The sequence below is a fragment of the Pungitius pungitius genome, chromosome 10 (genome assembly GCF_949316345.1).
Source record: "Pungitius pungitius chromosome 10, fPunPun2.1, whole genome shotgun sequence".
Classification (NCBI taxonomy): domain Eukaryota; kingdom Metazoa; phylum Chordata; class Actinopteri; order Perciformes; family Gasterosteidae; genus Pungitius; species Pungitius pungitius.
This window is the reverse complement of record NC_084909.1, coordinates 19,040,605-19,059,309: the sequence shown is the minus strand read 5'-3', so window position 1 is coordinate 19,059,309 and position 18,705 is coordinate 19,040,605. Positions and strand designations below refer to the sequence as shown.

At 38.0% G+C, this 18,705-nt stretch overlaps 2 protein-coding genes, 1 long non-coding RNA gene and 1 pseudogene across 6 annotated transcripts; all 4 read right to left on the bottom strand.

The window, feature by feature from the left end:
• Positions 1–5,343: 5,343 nt before the first annotated feature.
• On the bottom strand, positions 5,344–6,285 carry LOC119229178 (olfactory receptor 4B13-like). Its single transcript, XM_062564916.1, has one exon. It carries the CDS (start codon positions 6,283–6,285, stop codon positions 5,344–5,346), a length of 942 nt encoding a protein of 313 aa, XP_062420900.1.
• Positions 6,286–8,803: 2,518 nt separating this feature from the next.
• LOC119229173 (olfactory receptor 4B13-like) lies at positions 8,804–10,483 on the bottom strand (annotated as a pseudogene).
• Positions 10,484–12,341: 1,858 nt separating this feature from the next.
• Positions 12,342–13,286, bottom strand: LOC119229171 (olfactory receptor 4B13-like). Its single transcript, XM_037489352.2, has one exon. The coding sequence runs from the start codon at positions 13,284–13,286 to the stop codon at positions 12,342–12,344; it is 945 nt and encodes a 314-aa protein (XP_037345249.2).
• A 915-nt stretch (positions 13,287–14,201) lies between these two features.
• On the bottom strand, positions 14,202–17,108 carry LOC119219055 (uncharacterized). Of its 4 annotated transcripts, XR_009957029.1 has the most exons (6): positions 16,475–16,959; positions 16,006–16,087; positions 15,825–15,915; positions 15,110–15,181; positions 14,988–15,009; positions 14,202–14,364 (listed from the first exon to the last, which is right to left on the bottom strand). It is a non-coding gene; the product is annotated as an uncharacterized LOC119219055 (long non-coding RNA). The 4 variants fall into 4 exon arrangements; XR_009957030.1 differs by having other exon boundaries at positions 14,856–15,181; positions 16,475–17,108; XR_009957031.1 differs by adding an exon at positions 16,280–16,306 and having other exon boundaries at positions 14,202–15,181; positions 16,475–16,961.
• Between the last annotated feature and the right edge of the window lie 1,597 nt (positions 17,109–18,705).

Here is an 18,705-nt window from a genome sequence, read left to right as displayed (position 1 = left end):
ACAAATCTAAATTGCCCATAATTCGGGATGTCCCGGGTAATACGGGACGGTTAGCAAACCTAGCTCGCAGGCTGCAGAGGAGAAAGTGCAGCAGAGGAGAAGGTGCAGCAGGTGTCAGTGTGAATGTGAAGTCCAGGAGGGGCAGAGTGAGCAGGAGAGTGTCATTGAAACAGTAAGCAAGCAGGTAGCTACATGAACAGGGAGGGAGTGTTAATCAGGGCGGGTGCATGAGGATAGTGTGTGTGGGCCTGGCTGGGCCACAACCAAGATGATGACAATTTAACAGTTACAACAGGCAATGAGGCAACAAACATAATCGTTGTCGGTTGTTGCTATTATAAAGTGTGAGTGTCAGGTTGTCATTTGTCAAATTGTCACTTAAAAGTTACTGCAATGGCCACTCGGCTAAAGTCAAATAACACAGCATAAGCTATTTTGCACTGTTTTTGTAGCTAGCAGAGTTGAGAGTTCACTTATTCAATTGCAACTTGGGATATTCTAATGTAACCATTTAAAACTCATAACGGCCCTTCTTCTCTAGAAAAAAACGTAAATGATGCCATTTGATTATTTTAATTATTACTCGCCCACATCGAGTTACACGTTAGAAGAGGTAACTAACTTATGTTATTTGGGCGTTAAAAACCTGCTTTGCATTTTGAAAGCTGTATATTCAACTAACTAGATATTTTCTAATGTTTCTTCTGAATTTCCAATATCATCAATATGCAATATTAGGGCAAGTGAATACTCTAAATGTTATAATATTATCAGGACGTTTTGTGTCAGTACTGTGTTTGTATAGGTTTTAATGGGAAGTATCTCAACAATTAGAGGTACATTTTGTTTGATGTCATATTAAAGAAGGGTTTGTGCTCTTTAAAGGGATAGTTCACCCAAAAATGAAAATTGTGTCATCATTTTACTCACCCCAAAGTTGTTTCAAACCTGTATGAATTTCTTTATTCTGCTAAACAAAAAGTAAAAATATTTTGAAGAATGTCGTTAATCAGACAGTTGATTGACACCATTGACTTCCATAGTATTTTTTTTCCTACTATGGAAGTCAGCTTTGTATGGGTTTTTGGGAACGGAACAGTAGATATGCATATCTACAGGGACCGCAAGGATAGTGTACTGGTTGGTGGTTGTGTCTGACCGATTGTAGAAAGTAAACAAAATCTGTACATATACAAGCCGCACCTGTCTATAAGCCGCAGGTGTCCACATTGTAACATGAGATATTTACACAGAAGTCTTCAAGGACAATAACTAAGGAGTTGGTCGACTCCACCCACCGTATCTGGTCGGCGAGTGTCCGCTGAATGGGGTGCCGTTTGTAAAATGTTGCACGTTCTAAAATCCTGTGCAGTTTTGGTACATTTAGCATTATCATATAAATAAATAAAGCAGGACAACATTCTCATGTCATTTTTTCAAACATTTAGAGACAAAATCATGTAACTACATGCAACAACTTTTCCAAGTACAATGTTTGGCAGTAACACCTTTTATCTTCACCTGCTCAAAGAATTTCTTCCGATAGACCGGTAACTCAGGATCTGCACGTCATTACACTCTACAATCGGGTAACTTTATTTTATGATGACATCGTTAATTCTTTTGACTGTTAAGTAAAAAGAATACATTTTCACAGACGCTTCCCTGTCGGTGGGCTTTGGGTCTGATGAATTCATGTATCATTTGTTGTTTTCTTTTTCAATTGAGAAACTAAAAACCAAATTTAAAAACGGGCCCGAAATTTATTTTGTAAAGTTTTGAAGAATTTTTGTGATCCAAATGACTCACTTGTGTATTCATTAGAGACATTAGTGGAATACACGAAGAAGTCATTTGGGTCGCAAAGCTTCTGGGTCACAAACATAAACTTTCAAAACAATTTTCAGCCAGTAGCCCGTTTTTCATTCTGAGTTCCTCAAATGAAAAACAACAAATGATACGCGGATGATGATTCGGTTTCTGCAACCCGTATATCTGATTAAACCAGTATTGAGAAAAGTGTCTCAATATGGCAAACTAGCTCTTATTTCTCAGCATAGTCCTACCTATACGATTTATAGTTTACAAGAATTGTATTTAGAAAAATTCATATATAAAATGATGATTAAAAAAGAATTCAAATAATTGCTTAGACCTCCAAACAAACAATTCTGGACTCCTGTGATGTAATCTCTTGCTTACTTTTCACATAGTAGAGTACAACAACAGGTCTCACAAGCACACACATACTTAAGTCATGAGGGATGCAAGCTTTTCATTGGTCCCTCAGGCCTCTTAATGCCCACCACTTCTTAAGTGTATCTAAAGCAGCTGTTGAAATGAAGCTTGAGGGGTAGTTATGCTTTGTACAGGTTTGAGATTACTTTCAGTGAAAGAAAATATGTAAGGACATTTTTAGATTTAAATATGATTAATATTGTGTTTCACTCAACGCCTCTGATGCAATGTTGGAAGTCAACACTAATGAGAGCCCATGGGAGGGCATGCTTCCTTTTTCAAAGGTTATTTGTGTAGAGGAGCTAAGTTAGAAATGGTCAACAGGCCATTATCTCCATTATCCCTGGAGAGCAATTAAACAGGCCTTGCTACCCTGGAGCCCCCCCCACCCCCACCCAGGAAATCAAAACAAAACAAAGATGTTTTTCAGCTTAGAAAATGGTCAAGAGAATGAACTGTCACAGAAGGGGCAGCTACCATGGCAAAGTCAGGGATGAAGCATCAGTAATAATTAGCTAGGCCCAATAATGATTTCACGTGGCCAGTCCTTGATGGCACAGAGTTTGGCCTCCTGGGGTTTTACCAGGCCTCGCCCGATGGTGTAACCTAAATAGTTGATCCCACTAAAGGCCAACTTACATTTCTTTTGATTCGCCGTGAACCCCGCTTGTCTGAGAAAGTCCAGCACCCACGGCAAGTGGCTTTCCCAGTCTGGACTCTGGATCACCACATCATCCAGATAGGCAGCCGCATACTCTTGATTAACCACTTGGTCCATCAAGTGTTGGAATGTGGTGGGAGCTCCATGTAGACCAAAGGGCATCATCCGGTACTGCCACTACTCGTCCGGGAGGGGCTTGATCCTGCTGTCAAAGGAGCCAGCCAATATCCTGTAGTGAGATCTAGAGTGGTTAGGAACCGTGCATTGCCCTAGTTCATCGACATGGGATATGCATCAAATACATTTTTCGGAAATCATTACAAAAACTTACCGTGTGATCTGGCTTGTCTGCCAGCACAATGGGGCTTGACCAGGCACTATCACATTGATATATGAGATAATTGAGAGGGTGGGGGAGGTCAATTAAAAATGATGGCAACCAAAAAAGGAAAGTTGAGCAAATCTACCATGTGAACCTCTTCAAGAAATGGCATGATTGAGAGGCGTTGATCACTTGTCTTCACCCCAGTGAGGCGAAAGAACCCACCGGAGAAGTGCAGTTCGGTCCGGACCTCTCCCCACACCGAGGGAAATCAGGATGTGTTTTCAGCCCTTCAGGCTGCACACAAAAAAAAAATGCGGAAGGGTATTCATTTGGATCCCCCAATATCTAAACCATGGTTATGCCCTAGTCGATATCATATAATAATTTCATTTAATATTAGATAGTAGAGACTTGATCATTATCTTTGGAAGTTAAGTTACAGACAGTTAAGTTCTGTCGGATCCGTCCCACATCCTTCGAACAGAATACGAACTCTTGCCTTCTGGTAGAAGGTACAGAATACCTAAAACTAGATTGTACCGGTTTAAATAATCCTTTGTACCAGTTTCCATCAAAATTTTGAATCAAAATCTAAATTAGAAGTTGTATGATGATTTGTATGAGATAGGCCTGAGGTATGTGCAATAACCCTGTGTGCTGTATTTTATTATTTTTAGCTATTTGTATTTGTTTATATGTAGTTTTGTGTTTTTTTTCTATTTTCTATGTGTATTTTATTGTCTGTAATGGCAGCGATGGCACTAAGCACTTTTGAGTCCAAAACAAATTTCCCCCAGGGGACAATAAAAGTATATTCTATTCTATTCTAATAAACTGTTACACTTTAAAGTTTTTTCGGTGATTTCGTTGCTCATGTGTACTGAGATACTCGCTGGATGCATGGTCTGTGCTCAATTTTAAACCTTTGATTCTGTCCTCTTAATGAGTGAAGATCCATTATTTATAGTTTGGTTATTAGTCCCTGTTCTAGCAATGTGGTGCCGATTGGTTTATTATTTTGTGAATTATTTTTGGATAATTAATTTTTCTATTCATGTCAATGATTCACTCGGCCTAATAAGCAGACATGTTCCTGAACGGTACATAACACAAGCCGAGGCAATACACTATAGACTGTACAAGCTTTGCACACACATCAACGAGGCTAGCATTATTAATATAAAGGCTGCTTATCCGCAAAACACACTCCATAACTAGTGCTGTTGCAGTACAACTTTCTACATTATACCGTTTGGGTCCCTTAAGAGCCTGTCACACAGATCATTCACAGAAATCAAATAGTCAAGATGTAAAAAATATGATATTTACTTAAGAACAATTGAGGACTGATGTCCAGACAGAAAAACAGTTGTAGCTACGGGTTTTCGAACACATAAACATGTCAATTGTAAGAAATGGCTGAGACTGTGTGATTTTAAACATTCATGTCATGCAATCCAATCTTCAGTAGGGTTTGTTACATTTAAAATTGGGATTTATTTCATGAGGTTTTTTTGAAGTTGGCAAATATTGTTGTTAAAATCAACTTACTACATCTTTTATTTGTATGATTCATTTTGAATAATACATTTTAATTTGATTTCAGAGGCCAGTGAAATAAACTAATAATCAGTCTTGACACATCTAAAGTGCATTTTAAGTTTTATTGAGTGATATTTGTATGTGTATAAAACTCATTTGTTATTTGGAAAAGTATACCTCAAACTAAAAATGTTCCGTCCTGGCAACGAAAGTGACCAACTAATCAGGTGTTTTAAGTGTTTAACATTATTTATGTCGTGTTATAGTGGAACGCTCGCCCTCAATGCTAATGTAAACCCTGGTTGGATAAGGATTCAAAATTGGATATGAAGATTAAATCTGATGCATAGCTTCAGTGTTAAAACTGATCAAATAATTGCTGTCTGTGGTTCTGGGCTGTGGCAATAATTTTGAAAAATAATAGCTTGCAGCAACATACTCAATTTAATTCATTTCTAAATACACAAAAGAACAACAGTGAAGTGAAGGATTATTTTAGACATGACTTTAGTTCAAAAGGTAAAAGGTTTCTCATTTCTTTCTGTTTCTTACTGATCTAACAGTCCTCAGAGTTTATTTAGGATTTAACTAGTTTCATTATATGAAAAATTCTACCTAGGATTTTATTCCTAATTTTGGTCAATTTAAAACCATAAATTAGAGGATTCATTATTGGAGGAATGACCAGATATTCTATTGCAATAAAGTTGTTCAGTGCTTGAGGTAAGTTTGTTGAACCATACCGTGTATGCATGATATCTAAAAGTACTGTCACAACAAAAAGTAGCAAGGAGGTTAAATGTGGCACACATGTCTGCATGAACTTTTCCCGGTTTTCTAAAGAATTCACACATGTTTTAATGACGTACAAGTAGGACCAAACTATTACAAAACCATGAAATACGTAAATTATAGTTGTAACGTTACCAATTATATTGTTAACAACAATATCAGCTGGAAAACAAGCAAGTTTCATAATAACCCAATTCACACAAAAAAGTCTGGCAATATATGTGTTGCATAAATTTATTTTAAATGTAAGGATCATATTTGTTCCCGCAACACAAAATGGTGTCAACCAGGAATTATATACTAACATTAGAAGTCTCTTCTTTGACATGACAGAGTGGTACACCAGGGGTCGACATATAGCCACATATCTGTCATAGGACATAACTGCAAGAATAGACAAATCACTGCAGACAAATGAGAGAATTACAAAACCCTGAAAGAAGCATCCAGAATAAGAGATTACATGAACAGGAGACAGCAGATCCCACAGAAACTTTGGGTAGAAACCTGTTGTCCCATAAAGTCCATTTATGCACAAAGTGCACAATAGAATATACATTGGTTCATGCATGTTCTTATCCAAGATAATGGTCACAATAACAGCAACATTAACTAGCATAATAAAACAGTAACACAGTAAAGTGACAGAGAAGAGAGCAACTCTAAGGTTCATTGTTTCAATTAAACCTGAAAGAAAAAACAACCTAACATGAGAAGAATTAGGCATTATGGTTAGTGAATTGTTTTTTACCCTGTGCTATGTATGTCCATCCTTGACATGGTACTTGCTCCATCATATCACTCCTTTTAATATCTTGTCTTACTACATACACACGTCAGCTGGGAAAACAAACCAGCCCATCAACATTAAGAAACTGGTTTTCTCCTTGCTTCAGCCTGATGCAATCTACTGTAACACCAATGCATTAAATCATTCAAAAGAACATTGCTTTTGAGAAAACTTGTATATTCATTTAAAACGCAATAGAGTCTGTGACCTCTAAGGAGAAAACAATCACATATTATTAATGCCACACACCACTGAAAAGCTTAAAATCTGGCTACAAAGCCAACAATTTTGTTTTGAACATGCTCAAAACACTCCAACAATTATTACGCATTTGAAAAATATCATGTGCAAATTTCAGCCAAAACTGAACAGACTATACATCTTTGCACTTATCAATTCAAGCTAGAGCACCAACAACGAAACCAAGACCCAAAGCAACACCACCATTTGCACTGAACAGAACAGTATATTTAAGATTTCTTTTAGACAAACCTTAGCTAAAAAAGCTATTGGAAAACCAACTCAAGCACTCAAATCACATTATCACTTTTCGATCATGAATTACCTTACCATTGCCCTTTTCAACGAAAAAACTGTCACATCTGTATGTCTACTTTTTTGGGGGGGGGGGGTTTGTCCTGTCTAAACATTTGTTTTGTGACTTCGTTTTTTTTTGCCAAATTAACTCCTCTGGTTTCAGGTTCCTTGCCCTTCCTCATGTGTCACCATTCTGATTGTCTTCCCTGATTCCTGATTGTGTCCACCTGTTCCCACACTTCATGTCTACTTATGGCCTGCGTCTCCCCTTGTGCTGTGCCAGTGTGTCACGTCCGTTTGTCCTGCAAACCCGCCTCACGTCAGTGTCTAGTCCAGGTCATAGTTTTGTCTGTCCTGAACCACGTTGTGGAATCCTAAGTTGGCTTTACGCCGTGGATTACCCCAAAGCTCTTCAAATCATTTGAGACCTTTTGTTTGCTTATTTCCTCTGTAAGATGGTTTCTGCATTTGGCTTTTTGAACATTTCAGCTCTTCAAGTTCATCCAGAGCTTTTTTGATTTCCTTGTCGTTTAGTATTGCCCAGTGCTAATAGTTTAGCCGGAGTGTTTCCCCGTCCATCCCTCTTGGGGAGTTTTGTTTCCAGGTTTCCCTGTGTCTTTTTGTTGCAAAATAAAGGATAGTTTGCTGACCTTTACTCTGGGTCTGAGTCCTCCTCAAAAGCTAAGCACATGATTCCCGGGGGGTTTTTCTAATGTTATACGCTAAACGGATGTCTGTCTCTTCTAAAGCATTCCCTACAATGTCATTAACTAATTTTATGGGAGGAGGGGGGTCTTTTACTCTTCAACCTCAGAGCTATGCATCATTTCTTGCCCCAAGTTTCCTCATTTTACTGCCGCTCCAACCGAAGTAGATATGCCTCAATTCTATTGACTCAGACGACTCCTAGGGAGGTTGGACTTTGAAATCTGCCAAGGAATGGCTGAGAACTGAAAAAACTGCACCTCAGCAGACTACCTTGAAGGTTTGTGAGGCCTCCACTAAAGCCTCTGTGGCAGCGCGAATGGGAGGCGGAGAAACACTCAGGGATTTTAAGATTTCCAACAACGCCACTTGGGATAGGCCCAAGACCTTTATAGCACACAGGTTCATTCCACTCAATGGGCAAGGGCTCGTGGTTCCCAGTTAAGCCACAATTATAATGGAGTTATATTGCAAAATTATCTTGGTCATGATTTTGGCCAAAAAGGTAATTATATTACTCATCATTCATGTTCCATGTTGATCTTGGTCTTGGATCGACCGGATGAGTGAAAATTTGTTGTCTAAAATTTTTGACAAGCTTTTTTAAATGTTTCAAATATATAATATTGTTTTACAAACGTAAAAACATACAATGTATGAGGTACATACAAACAATGTATTACACAACTTTTTTTAGCTCACTTAGCAACTAGTTTCATTGTAAATGCTCTCCAGTGTCACGGCCCTCCGTCCAGGCGCCTCGTTCAGTTCGCTCATATCAACGCCGGAGTCTAAGCTGGTCTCCCGAGATTTTGCTAGAAAGCTGCAACCAAACCTCCGTTTAGAGCCTCTTACAGCACCTGCAGCTGTCAGCCGTATGGCTCCTCTATAGTTTTGCAATGCCCAGGACACAGAGAGACCACAAGGGCTATATGTAAAAAAAAAAAAAAAAAAAAATTAGGAATCATTTATATTTTAAAATCACAGTCTTCTAAACAGTAACACAATCATAAGGAACAATACGATTACGAACTGTCCAGCACTTGCAGTCTATTCATAGTCCATCCGGTTTCTGTTCAAATCCAGAAGCAGTGATCAGTAACAGTCTTATACTCAGGGATATAATGCATCGATCGCTCAATGACTCCCGGTGACAAAGGCAGGCTGGCGTCTGCACTATCCGTTGCAGGCCCATTTGATTGGTCAGCCACCGTCATGTCGCCCTTGCCGTTTCCGTCTGTCGTCCTCTTCCGTTCCGTCCGTATTTTTTCCCTCCCCTTGAGTTAGCACAAGTAATAAAACTTAAAATTCTGATCCTAATTTTGGACAATTTAAATCCTTAAACAAGAGGATTCATGATAGGAGGTACTATGAGAAGTTCTATTGCAATAACATTTTGAATGGTTGAAGAGAGATTTGAACTAAATCTGACATTAAAGACTTAAAAAAGCATAGTCACAACAAAAAAGAGCAAGGAGGTTAAATGTGGCACACATGTCTGCATGAACTTTGCCCTGTTGACTAAAGAATCCACACAGGTTTTCATGACATACACGTAGGTCCAAACTATGAAAAGACCCTGAAATAAGAAAAATGTTGTTATTAGGTTCGATACTATTATGTTAAGAATAGTGTCGATCATGAAATTCACACAATAAAGTCTGTCTATATATCGGCTGCATAACTTTAATCTAAATGTGAGGATAATTATAGTTCCCACAACGCAAAAAGTTGTGAACCAGGAGAAAGATACTAACATTAAAAGTCTCTTCTTTGACATGACAGAGTGGTACACCAGGGGTCGACATATAGCCACATATCTGTCATAGGACATAACTGCAAGAGTGGACAAATCACTGCAGACAAATGAGTGAATCACGAAAGCCTGAGAAAGGCATCCAGAATAAGAGATTACATGAACAGCAGACAGCAGATCCCACAGAATCTTTGGGTAGAAACTTGTTGTCCCATAAAGCCCATTAATGCACAAAGTGCACAATAGAATATACATTGGTTCATGCATGTTGTCATCCAAGATGACACACAATAACAGCAATATTTACCATCAAAATAAAAAAGTAATATAGTTAAGTGACAGAGAAGAGAGCAACTCTGACGTTCATTCTTTCATTTTAACCTGAAAGAATAAATTATGTTATATTAGAGTTATTGTGGTTAGTAATCATTGTCATTATTTCTTGTGTTGTGAACCTCCACCTTCAACACAGGACCCGTTTCTTTATCGCACTGTTATAAATATCATCTGTGTATAGCAATGCTTGAGCTGGGAATTCAAACCGCCCAATCAACATATGAAATAGCAAACCGTTTTTTTGATAGGTAGATGGATTGATTTTTGCTTTATTAATCTAAAATTTAAAAATGCAAAACATAGACAATTGAATAGTAGGAAATGTAATTAAGTAGTGCACATATTTAACAAAACAGACAAACAACGGTGGGAAGATGTTACAGTAGTGTGAATGAAGTGGCCTGAGGGGATTCATTGTGAAGTCTCATTGCAGTGGACAGGAAGGATCTCATGTCTCTGTCTTTGTGATCTGTTAAATCCAACGAAATAATTTGATGTAGTAAACAAAACTAGGTTTACTTCTGGGCTCTATTCCTCAAAAGTGGTACACCTAAGATCTGAGCAAAACAAGCTATGCGTGGAATTAAATGGAGTATCGGACAGTAGGTCTCTCAGAAATCTGAAGAAGAATCCAGCAGAGCCGTACAGAGAGTTGATAGAAAGACACATAATAAAAATATACATGGGCTCATGTAAATTTATCTCTCGTGATATCAACGCTATTATGACAAGATTAGAAAAGGTAATAAAAGCATACAACAGTATACACAGGACAAATGCTAGGTAGCGATAGTTCCCCATGTTCACAAACATGGTAAGGTTAAAATACTGGGGAAAAGTATTGTTTTCCATAGACAGTAACAGAGATTGTTTGATGAACAAAGAAAATTCTGCAGCTGGATCCTGGACCGGTTACAATGCAGCTGGAACTCCTTCCTACCTGTTTAGTTCAGGCTTGCTTTTGACCTTAACTGAGACATTGAAGGGATATTGGCAATGCAACAAATTAACTGGGTTAAAAATAGTAAGACAAAACAAGTCAATAAGGGATTATATTATATATATCTATAGGAAAGGTGTATGCATAACACATCAAGCAATCCTTGTTGGTGAAGATGCAAAAATGTTTTCTGAACATGAAGATTGATTAGGATGAATAACTCCTAATGTACACACATTTCCAACAAACTGATGAATGACAATATCAGTTCAATGTAAATATACACACTCCAAACAGTCTTCCCACTGAGCTCTGTGGCTTGACATTTCAATGAAGAATTAAAGCTGCATGCAGCGTTGAACGGGTCCTCGCTACCCTTTGCACGTCGGGGCACTGGCCGGGCGGTTAGAAATGCGGCCGAGGACGCTTGCGGCCGTCAGACGAAGCGTTCGCAAGTCAGTGGTTGTTAACCGTGTGGAGCAACGCCAGGAATGCCGCTTTGCAAACTTTATCTTTGATATTATCATGGTCTTAGGCCTTTTATGTCAACATATAACCAGAATCTTCTGATGTACCATTAAAAATTAAAGCCTCTCAGAATACCATAGATGGGTGTAGATGAAGAGAAAACTTCACAATGGATTCATAATTTCGTAGACACGTTTATAGTCACGGTTCATATTCTAATTAGATGCTTATGCTTTAGCTTCCTTGGTATTTTAAAAGCTTTTCTTAACATCAGACCTTTTGGATTTAAAAAAAAGAAACTAAAAAAAGGGGTGCACTGACTACCATCAAGTGACAAGTGAACGCAAAATGAGAGACCTTGTGAAATAAACAATTTGTCCAGTTGAAATGCTAACTGTGTTCCGATGCACTGCACAGCTGTTTGCATGCTTTGGGGACGGTGTGGCCCGTAAAGCCAAATCCAGGAAATACGATGTGGGGGGGGGGCTTGGTTCTGTGAGTACGTCTCACAACTTAATAATGGGATTTTGCAGACTCTATGTGCAGCAAAGCTTTGTTCTGGACTTAACAGCAGCGTTGTGGTTGATGCCTTGTCCGTTTTTTTAATTCTGTTTCCAGGACGTGTTGAATAAAAACGATCACCTTACAAAGCTGAAGGCAGATAATGTGAACTTGCCATGAATGTCATACATTGGGGTTACATTAATCATTCTTAAATCACTTCCTTGGTGGACAATAAGAGATAACCAACCATCATAATGAAGTTATATTGCAAAATGTTCTTGGTCAACGATTTAGGCTAAAAAGGTAATTATACTACTCATCATTCATCTTCCTTTGTTGATCTTTGTTTTAGATGAATCGGATAACTGATTTGTCGTCTAAAAGTTCCAACAACCTTTTTTAATATTTGCCTGAATTCTTTTGTTTTCCGTTATGTATGTTAAATCACAAGCAGATAAATATTTTTGTACAAAAGTAAAAACAATAAATATATATGAGAGGATTCATATGAGGAAAAATGCAAATCCCAATTTAAAAGTCCTCAGAATAATACATTCATGTCATCACAATAGTAATTAATTCAAGTTTGACTCATGGCTCATTGATGCCCTATTTTCTCTAGAAAATACACGTTATGACAAATTATAATGAAAATGAATCTTCATTTGGCCCTTTAAAAAAAAGCAGGTAATGTGACACTGTAGAATAATGTATTTATAAATAAAGCATTACTACATGTTTTTGAGGTTACTTAGCAAGTGGTTTTATTGTAAAAGTAATAACACCAATAATCTTTTTCCGAATTTTAGTCAATTTAAAACCATAAATGAGAGGATTCATTATTGAAGGAATGACAAGATATTCTATGGCAATAAAGTTCTTAAGTGCTTGAGGTAAGTTTGTTGAACCATGTCGTATATGCATGATATCTAAAAGTACCGTCACCAGAAAAATTACCAAGGAGGTTAAATGTGGCACACATGTCTGCATGAACTTTGCCCTGTTTTCTAAAGAATTCACACATGTTTTGATGACATACAAGTAGGACCAAACTATTAAAAATCCATGAAATACGTAAATGATTATTGTGATGTAAGCAATTATGTTGTTAACAAAAGTGTCAGCTGGGAAACAAGTAAGTTTCACAATAATCCAATTCATGCAATAAAGTTTGTCAATATATGGGCTGCATAACTTTAATCTAGATGTGAGTATCATATTTGTGCCTATAATGCAAAAAGGTGTGAACCAGGCCAAAGATATTAACATTAAAAGTCTCTTCTTTGACATGACAGAGTGGTACACCAGGGGTCGACATATAGCCACATATCTGTCATAGGACATAACTGCAAGAATGGACAAATCACTGCAGACAAATGAATGTATAACGAAAGCCTGAAAAAGGCATCCAGAATAAGAGATTACATGAACAGGAGACAGCAGATCCCATAGAATCTTTGGGTAGAAACTTGTTGTCCCATAAAGCCCATTAATGCACAAAGTGCACAATAGAATATACATTGGTTCATGCATGTTCTTATCCAAGATGATGGTCACCATAAGAGCAACATTTATCATCACAATGAAACAGTAACACAGTAAAGTGACAGAGAAGAGAGCAATTCTGGGGTTAGTTCCTTCAATTAAACCTGAAAGAAAAAACAACCTTACATGAGAAGAATTATCTATCATGGTTAGTGAATTGTTCTTCTCCCTGTGTTATGGGTGTCCATCCGTCAAATGGTACTTGCTCCATCATATAACTGTCCTTAATATCTTGTACTAATACAGACACATGTCAGCTGGGAATACAAACCATCCAATCAGCATACAGACATAGGTTTCCTCCTTGTTTCAGCTTGATGCAATCTACTGAATAAACAATGCCCAAAATACATGAAACCTACAGGAACAATTGAAACTATCTTGTCATGAAGGTAGTCACAATTGCTACAGTGCACCTGAAGTTCAGATGACATTTCCTAAGGATGTAACAGTCATATTAATAAACACCTATTTCAATTGGAGCCAGCAGAATATATTCCCTATAGCTTTGACCCCCCACATGGAAAGAACCTATATAAACATATGTTTTAATATATGTTTTGATATAGGTAATTGATATATGTGACATATATAAAATTGGCCGTTTTCCTATATGTTATAATATATATGTACATATATGCGCCACATATATGCGTCACATATATGCGCGCATATATGCGCCACATATATATATGTGACATATATAAAATTGGCCGTTTTCCTATATGTTATATATGTACATATATGCGCTACATATATGCGCCACATATATGCACGCATATATGCGCCACATATATGCGCCACATATATGCACGCATATATGCCCACATATATGCCCACATATATGCACGCATACATGCGCCACATATATGCCCACATATATGCACGCATACATGCGCCACATATATGCCCACATATATGCCCACATATATGCACGCATACATGTACACATATATATACATGCATAAATGTACCTATATAGGTACATATATGCACATATGTCCACCTATAAGTAAAATTATTAAAATCCAAACTAGGAAACAAAAATAAAAGCCCAAAATGTGGAAATTTACATTATTTATTTAAGGACTATCAAAATGTACAAAAATGACAACAACAAAAAAAAAAAAACATTTCATGGATCTTCGCATCTCTGCGAGCTTGGAATTTATAGCTGTTCCTATCTGCCCTCGGCTGGCTGCCGGCCATTTCTTCAATGTAGCATCTAGAGAAGACAAAAATAATTAGACAATATAATAATATTGTAACAATAATGAGCGAATGGCATTCAGCCATCTGTTCTGAATTAACAAATCCTGACTTTTTAACACATTCCGTGTTCTCTGGGCTGGGCTTTGAGCAAACAAGACCTTTTGTTTCTCACACACACACACACACACACACACACACACACACACACACACACACACACACACACACACACACACACACACACACACACACACACACACACACACACACACACACACACACACACACACACACATACACACACACACACACACACACCATGCTCGAAGAAGGTATGCATTAAAATCAAGCAAATCAATTACCGGCATAGACAAAATAAGGCAGGACAGAGGGGATTAAGGGTGAAGGAGGGGTGAATATTATTTATGAACACTTCAGACAACAACAATATGCCATGAGGTTATTTGCAACAATATATGTTCTACAAAATAGAGGACTACACACCTTACAGCACATTGAGGGCAATACCCCAGAAATGTGGCTTTAGAAAAGGAAAGGTGGGATCAAAAAGTGAGCAAGCAATGAATTAGTATTATAGGTGCTAAGCAGATACAGTAACAATAATGGGTGCCCTACCTTATCCAGTCTCCATTGATGCCTAATATACATTGATACAAGTAGGCTATGGTTAAAGTGGTGAACTTATAAAGTCTTAAAAGTTTTGTTTTCCCTTCTCAACACTTTATGCATTTACTCACCAATAATGGCTGCCTTTTTAATTTTGTCCAGGGCAACCAGCTGCTCCCCGTCCCCTCTGGTTGGCTTCCCACCTTAAAGTAATATTTCAAAATTATTATGAAAGGCGGGTAAAATGAAGGTGGAGTAAGCAAGAGTTTTTTTTATATATACACACACACATCACATTTTCTTGAGGTGCAAGGAAATACAAAAATAGCAAGTAAAAAAGCGATGGTATGCCCGCACACAAACATGATTTATTCCACTGCATGTAACGCCTCGGCTCGGCTCGCTTTGCTTTTCCACTGCGTGGTACGACTCGTCTCAGTACGGCACAGCTCGGTTCGCTTTAACTGAGTTGCTTTTCCACTGCAGAAGTACCACTTCAGTGTGTTCATGTCACGTTTAAAGTACCGTTACGGTACGCTTAGAACATCAACAGACCAGGTACCATTTAAAGCGAGCCGTACCATGCTGTACTATGCAGTGGAAAAGTGCCATAATTGGATCCTACAAAGCATACAGTTTATACTCATCCTTACTACATAATGTTATTCACCTGTGGTTTCGCTGAGTTTTTAGTTGTTGCCGCAGTCTTGTTAGAGAAGAAAAACATCTTTTCAACAATTTTATGCATGTGGGGCAAGTAAATTACATATTACCACTAACTATCCAAACATAAAAATCTCTATAGCTTAGTTAATAACACACACTGAATGCAGACTGGTAGTGTACCTTGTTCTTTGTGTCATGACGCGCCTCATCATCCACTTTCTCCTCCTCCTCCTGTCTCGTATTTAGAAACATTTTTCTTTTTCACGACAACCTTTGGAGGGAGAGGGAGAAACAGAGGAACCATGAATGTATTGTAATGTAATGTAACAGCACACACACAGGATGCAGACAGGTAGTGTACCTTGTTCTTTGAAAGTCTGTCATGACCCTCCTCCTGCTTCTCACCCTCCTGGTGCTTGTTTTTGGAAGACCCTCCCTTTTTACTGTCAACCCACAAGACACTGACTTTTAGCCCAACTCTTATTAACTTGCGTTACACCACCTTGCACATATATCTTGGCAAAGCACATTAAATCATCATAGATGACACAATTACAAACCTACAAACATACACATTAAGAAACAAGAGAGGGGAGATAACTTAAACTAAAGCACCAATTGGTGCAGTCAGTTACCTTTTTTTAAGCCTTCTCAGTCTTCCCCTGCCGAATTAAGAGACTTAACATTAACATTAGCAAATAGCTAATGTTTGCTAATGTAGCTAACAGCCAGCATGCTAAGCTAGTCAGGTAACAAGATCCATTTTACACTTCTTTACGTGCGAGCCAAATTTAATGTAATATATACATAAAGAATGTAACATAACTTACTTGCCACGTCAATTTGGCTGGGTGAACCGGCCAGGGTTGGCGGCCGTTTCGCCATTCCACCAGCTTCTCGTTTTGTTCAGTCGAGGCAAAAAAATCTTGAACTGAAAAGTTCCGGACACAGTCAATCGCCAAAATACTATGCGCCCCACTATCATCACCCTCAGTCCATTCAAGTAGTAAAAAGCAGTAAAAATGGAGACATCAGCGTTTCGCTATGTCTCCATTTTTACTACTTTTTACTTAGTCCCAGCCGTTATCTTTCGGCGCGAAAGATACGATCGCAGCTGCATGTGAATGACGTCATCCACAAGCGGCCCAGCGCGGTTGATGACGTCATTCGCACGCGACGCTGTAGTGGAGCTGTACAAGTATCTCAAATTAAAGACAAGTGTCTTCGTTAAAACCGTGTACGGAAATGTTGACATTGTGTTAAAATTAATTAACCACAGTGAAATGCTCAGATAGATATGGGATGATGATTACTTTTTTTTGCTACATTTAGACTAATGACCTTTCAGCCATTTAGAAACTGCATTAATGTGAATGTGTGGAAGTGACTTGACATTGCAAAAAAAAGGCTTGATTGACAAAATAAAAGAAAAACACGAGTGATGTTGTTATACATTTTCTTCTTTACCACTCACTTCATACAAGAAATATTTGAAATTGTATAGCCATCATAGCTTTCCATCTCCGCTCACTTAATTGCCATAGTTAAATTCCATAACATCACATTACATGTGATACTAATTTCACGTGTTTGCATTTACACAAGTTCTTGCAGAATTTTTATTATAGTTAGTTCTTAATTAATGCTTTGATAATAATATGAGCTAGGCATCATGTATGACAGTATGACAGTGAGATATGAGCTACATAATGACCAGATCCTGCCATGAGCCATATAAGACATATCTTGTTTGTACATTGGGTGTACATTGGGCTTATATGTGGATATAAGAAATACAGGAGACCTATATGGTCTGTATATGCACATATAAGCACCACAATTTAGCCTTTATGTGGCATATATGCAACATATATATTGTCATATATGCGCATATATGCGGCATATATGCACATATATGCTGCATATATGCGCATATATGCTGCATATATGCGCATATATGCTGCATATATGGGCATATATGACAATATATATGCTGCATATAGGCGACCTATATGCCCATATATGCTGCATATATGCCCATATATGCTGCATATATGGGCATATATGACAATATATATGCTGCATATATGGGCATATATGACAATATATATGCTGCATATATGCGCATATATGCCACATATAGGTCGCCTATATGCTGCATATATGCCCATATATGCTGTATATATGGGCATATATGACAATATATATGCTGCATATATGCGCATATATGCCACATATAGGTCGCCTATATGTAGCATATATACGCATATATGCAGCATATATGTACCCTATATGCAGTATATATGTACTTATATACTGCATATAGGTTTCATATATGTGCATATATCCACATATAGGTTCTTTCCATGTGGGCCTGTATGCATGTGCCTCGTGAGGCACTTGGGAAGCTCAGGTTTGCATGTTATTTTAGTATCTTGGTGTTGCTGTGTCGAAGTACTATTCTGCACAGGCTTATAAATCAGACCAGACCAAATGGACCATAGCTAAGACTTTCAGACCTGACCAGATTAATTTGCCTAATACTATAGAATGAGTCAGAGGTTTAGTTTAATCACTTTTCACTTTTCCCTCGCCGTGGTATGGAACTGGGCGAGTATATAGGTTTTTGTGTGATAATCTTTTTTAACATTTTCTCTGTCCCTTGATTAAACAAACCTGTGTTGCTCAGTCCTATTCGAGGACCTCCCCTCATATAATAAAAAGGTGGCGTTGTTGCAGTATTTTAGAAATAGACAGGACAGAGACATATTACCAAAATAATTTTGGATTGTATGTTGGTATACACCGTGGAGCTGGTTCTCTATAAGGTTCGTACATTTGCTTGTTTTTGGTGAATCTTGGAGCAAAACAGCAGTTTGTGTGCCAGAGGACCCCTGAAACATCGCTCCCAGCTGCTTTCAGAGAAGATACAGTGTTATCAGGACGAGGAGATGCAAGAACTTCGGGTAATGGTGCAAAGGTTGAAGGCAGATAATGAGCGGCTGTTACAGGAAAGACAGGCTCCTTGACTGCACCCCCCTCTGCCAGCGATGTTAATCTT

Bases quoted from the DNA above. Each gene is read 5' to 3' on its own strand.
- LOC119229178 (XM_062564916.1), bottom strand. From the start codon at position 6,285: ATGCCTAATTCTTCTCATGTTAGGTTGTTTTTTCTTTCAGGTTTAATT.
- LOC119229171 (XM_037489352.2), bottom strand. From the start codon at position 13,286: ATGATAGATAATTCTTCTCATGTAAGGTTGTTTTTTCTTTCAGGTTTA.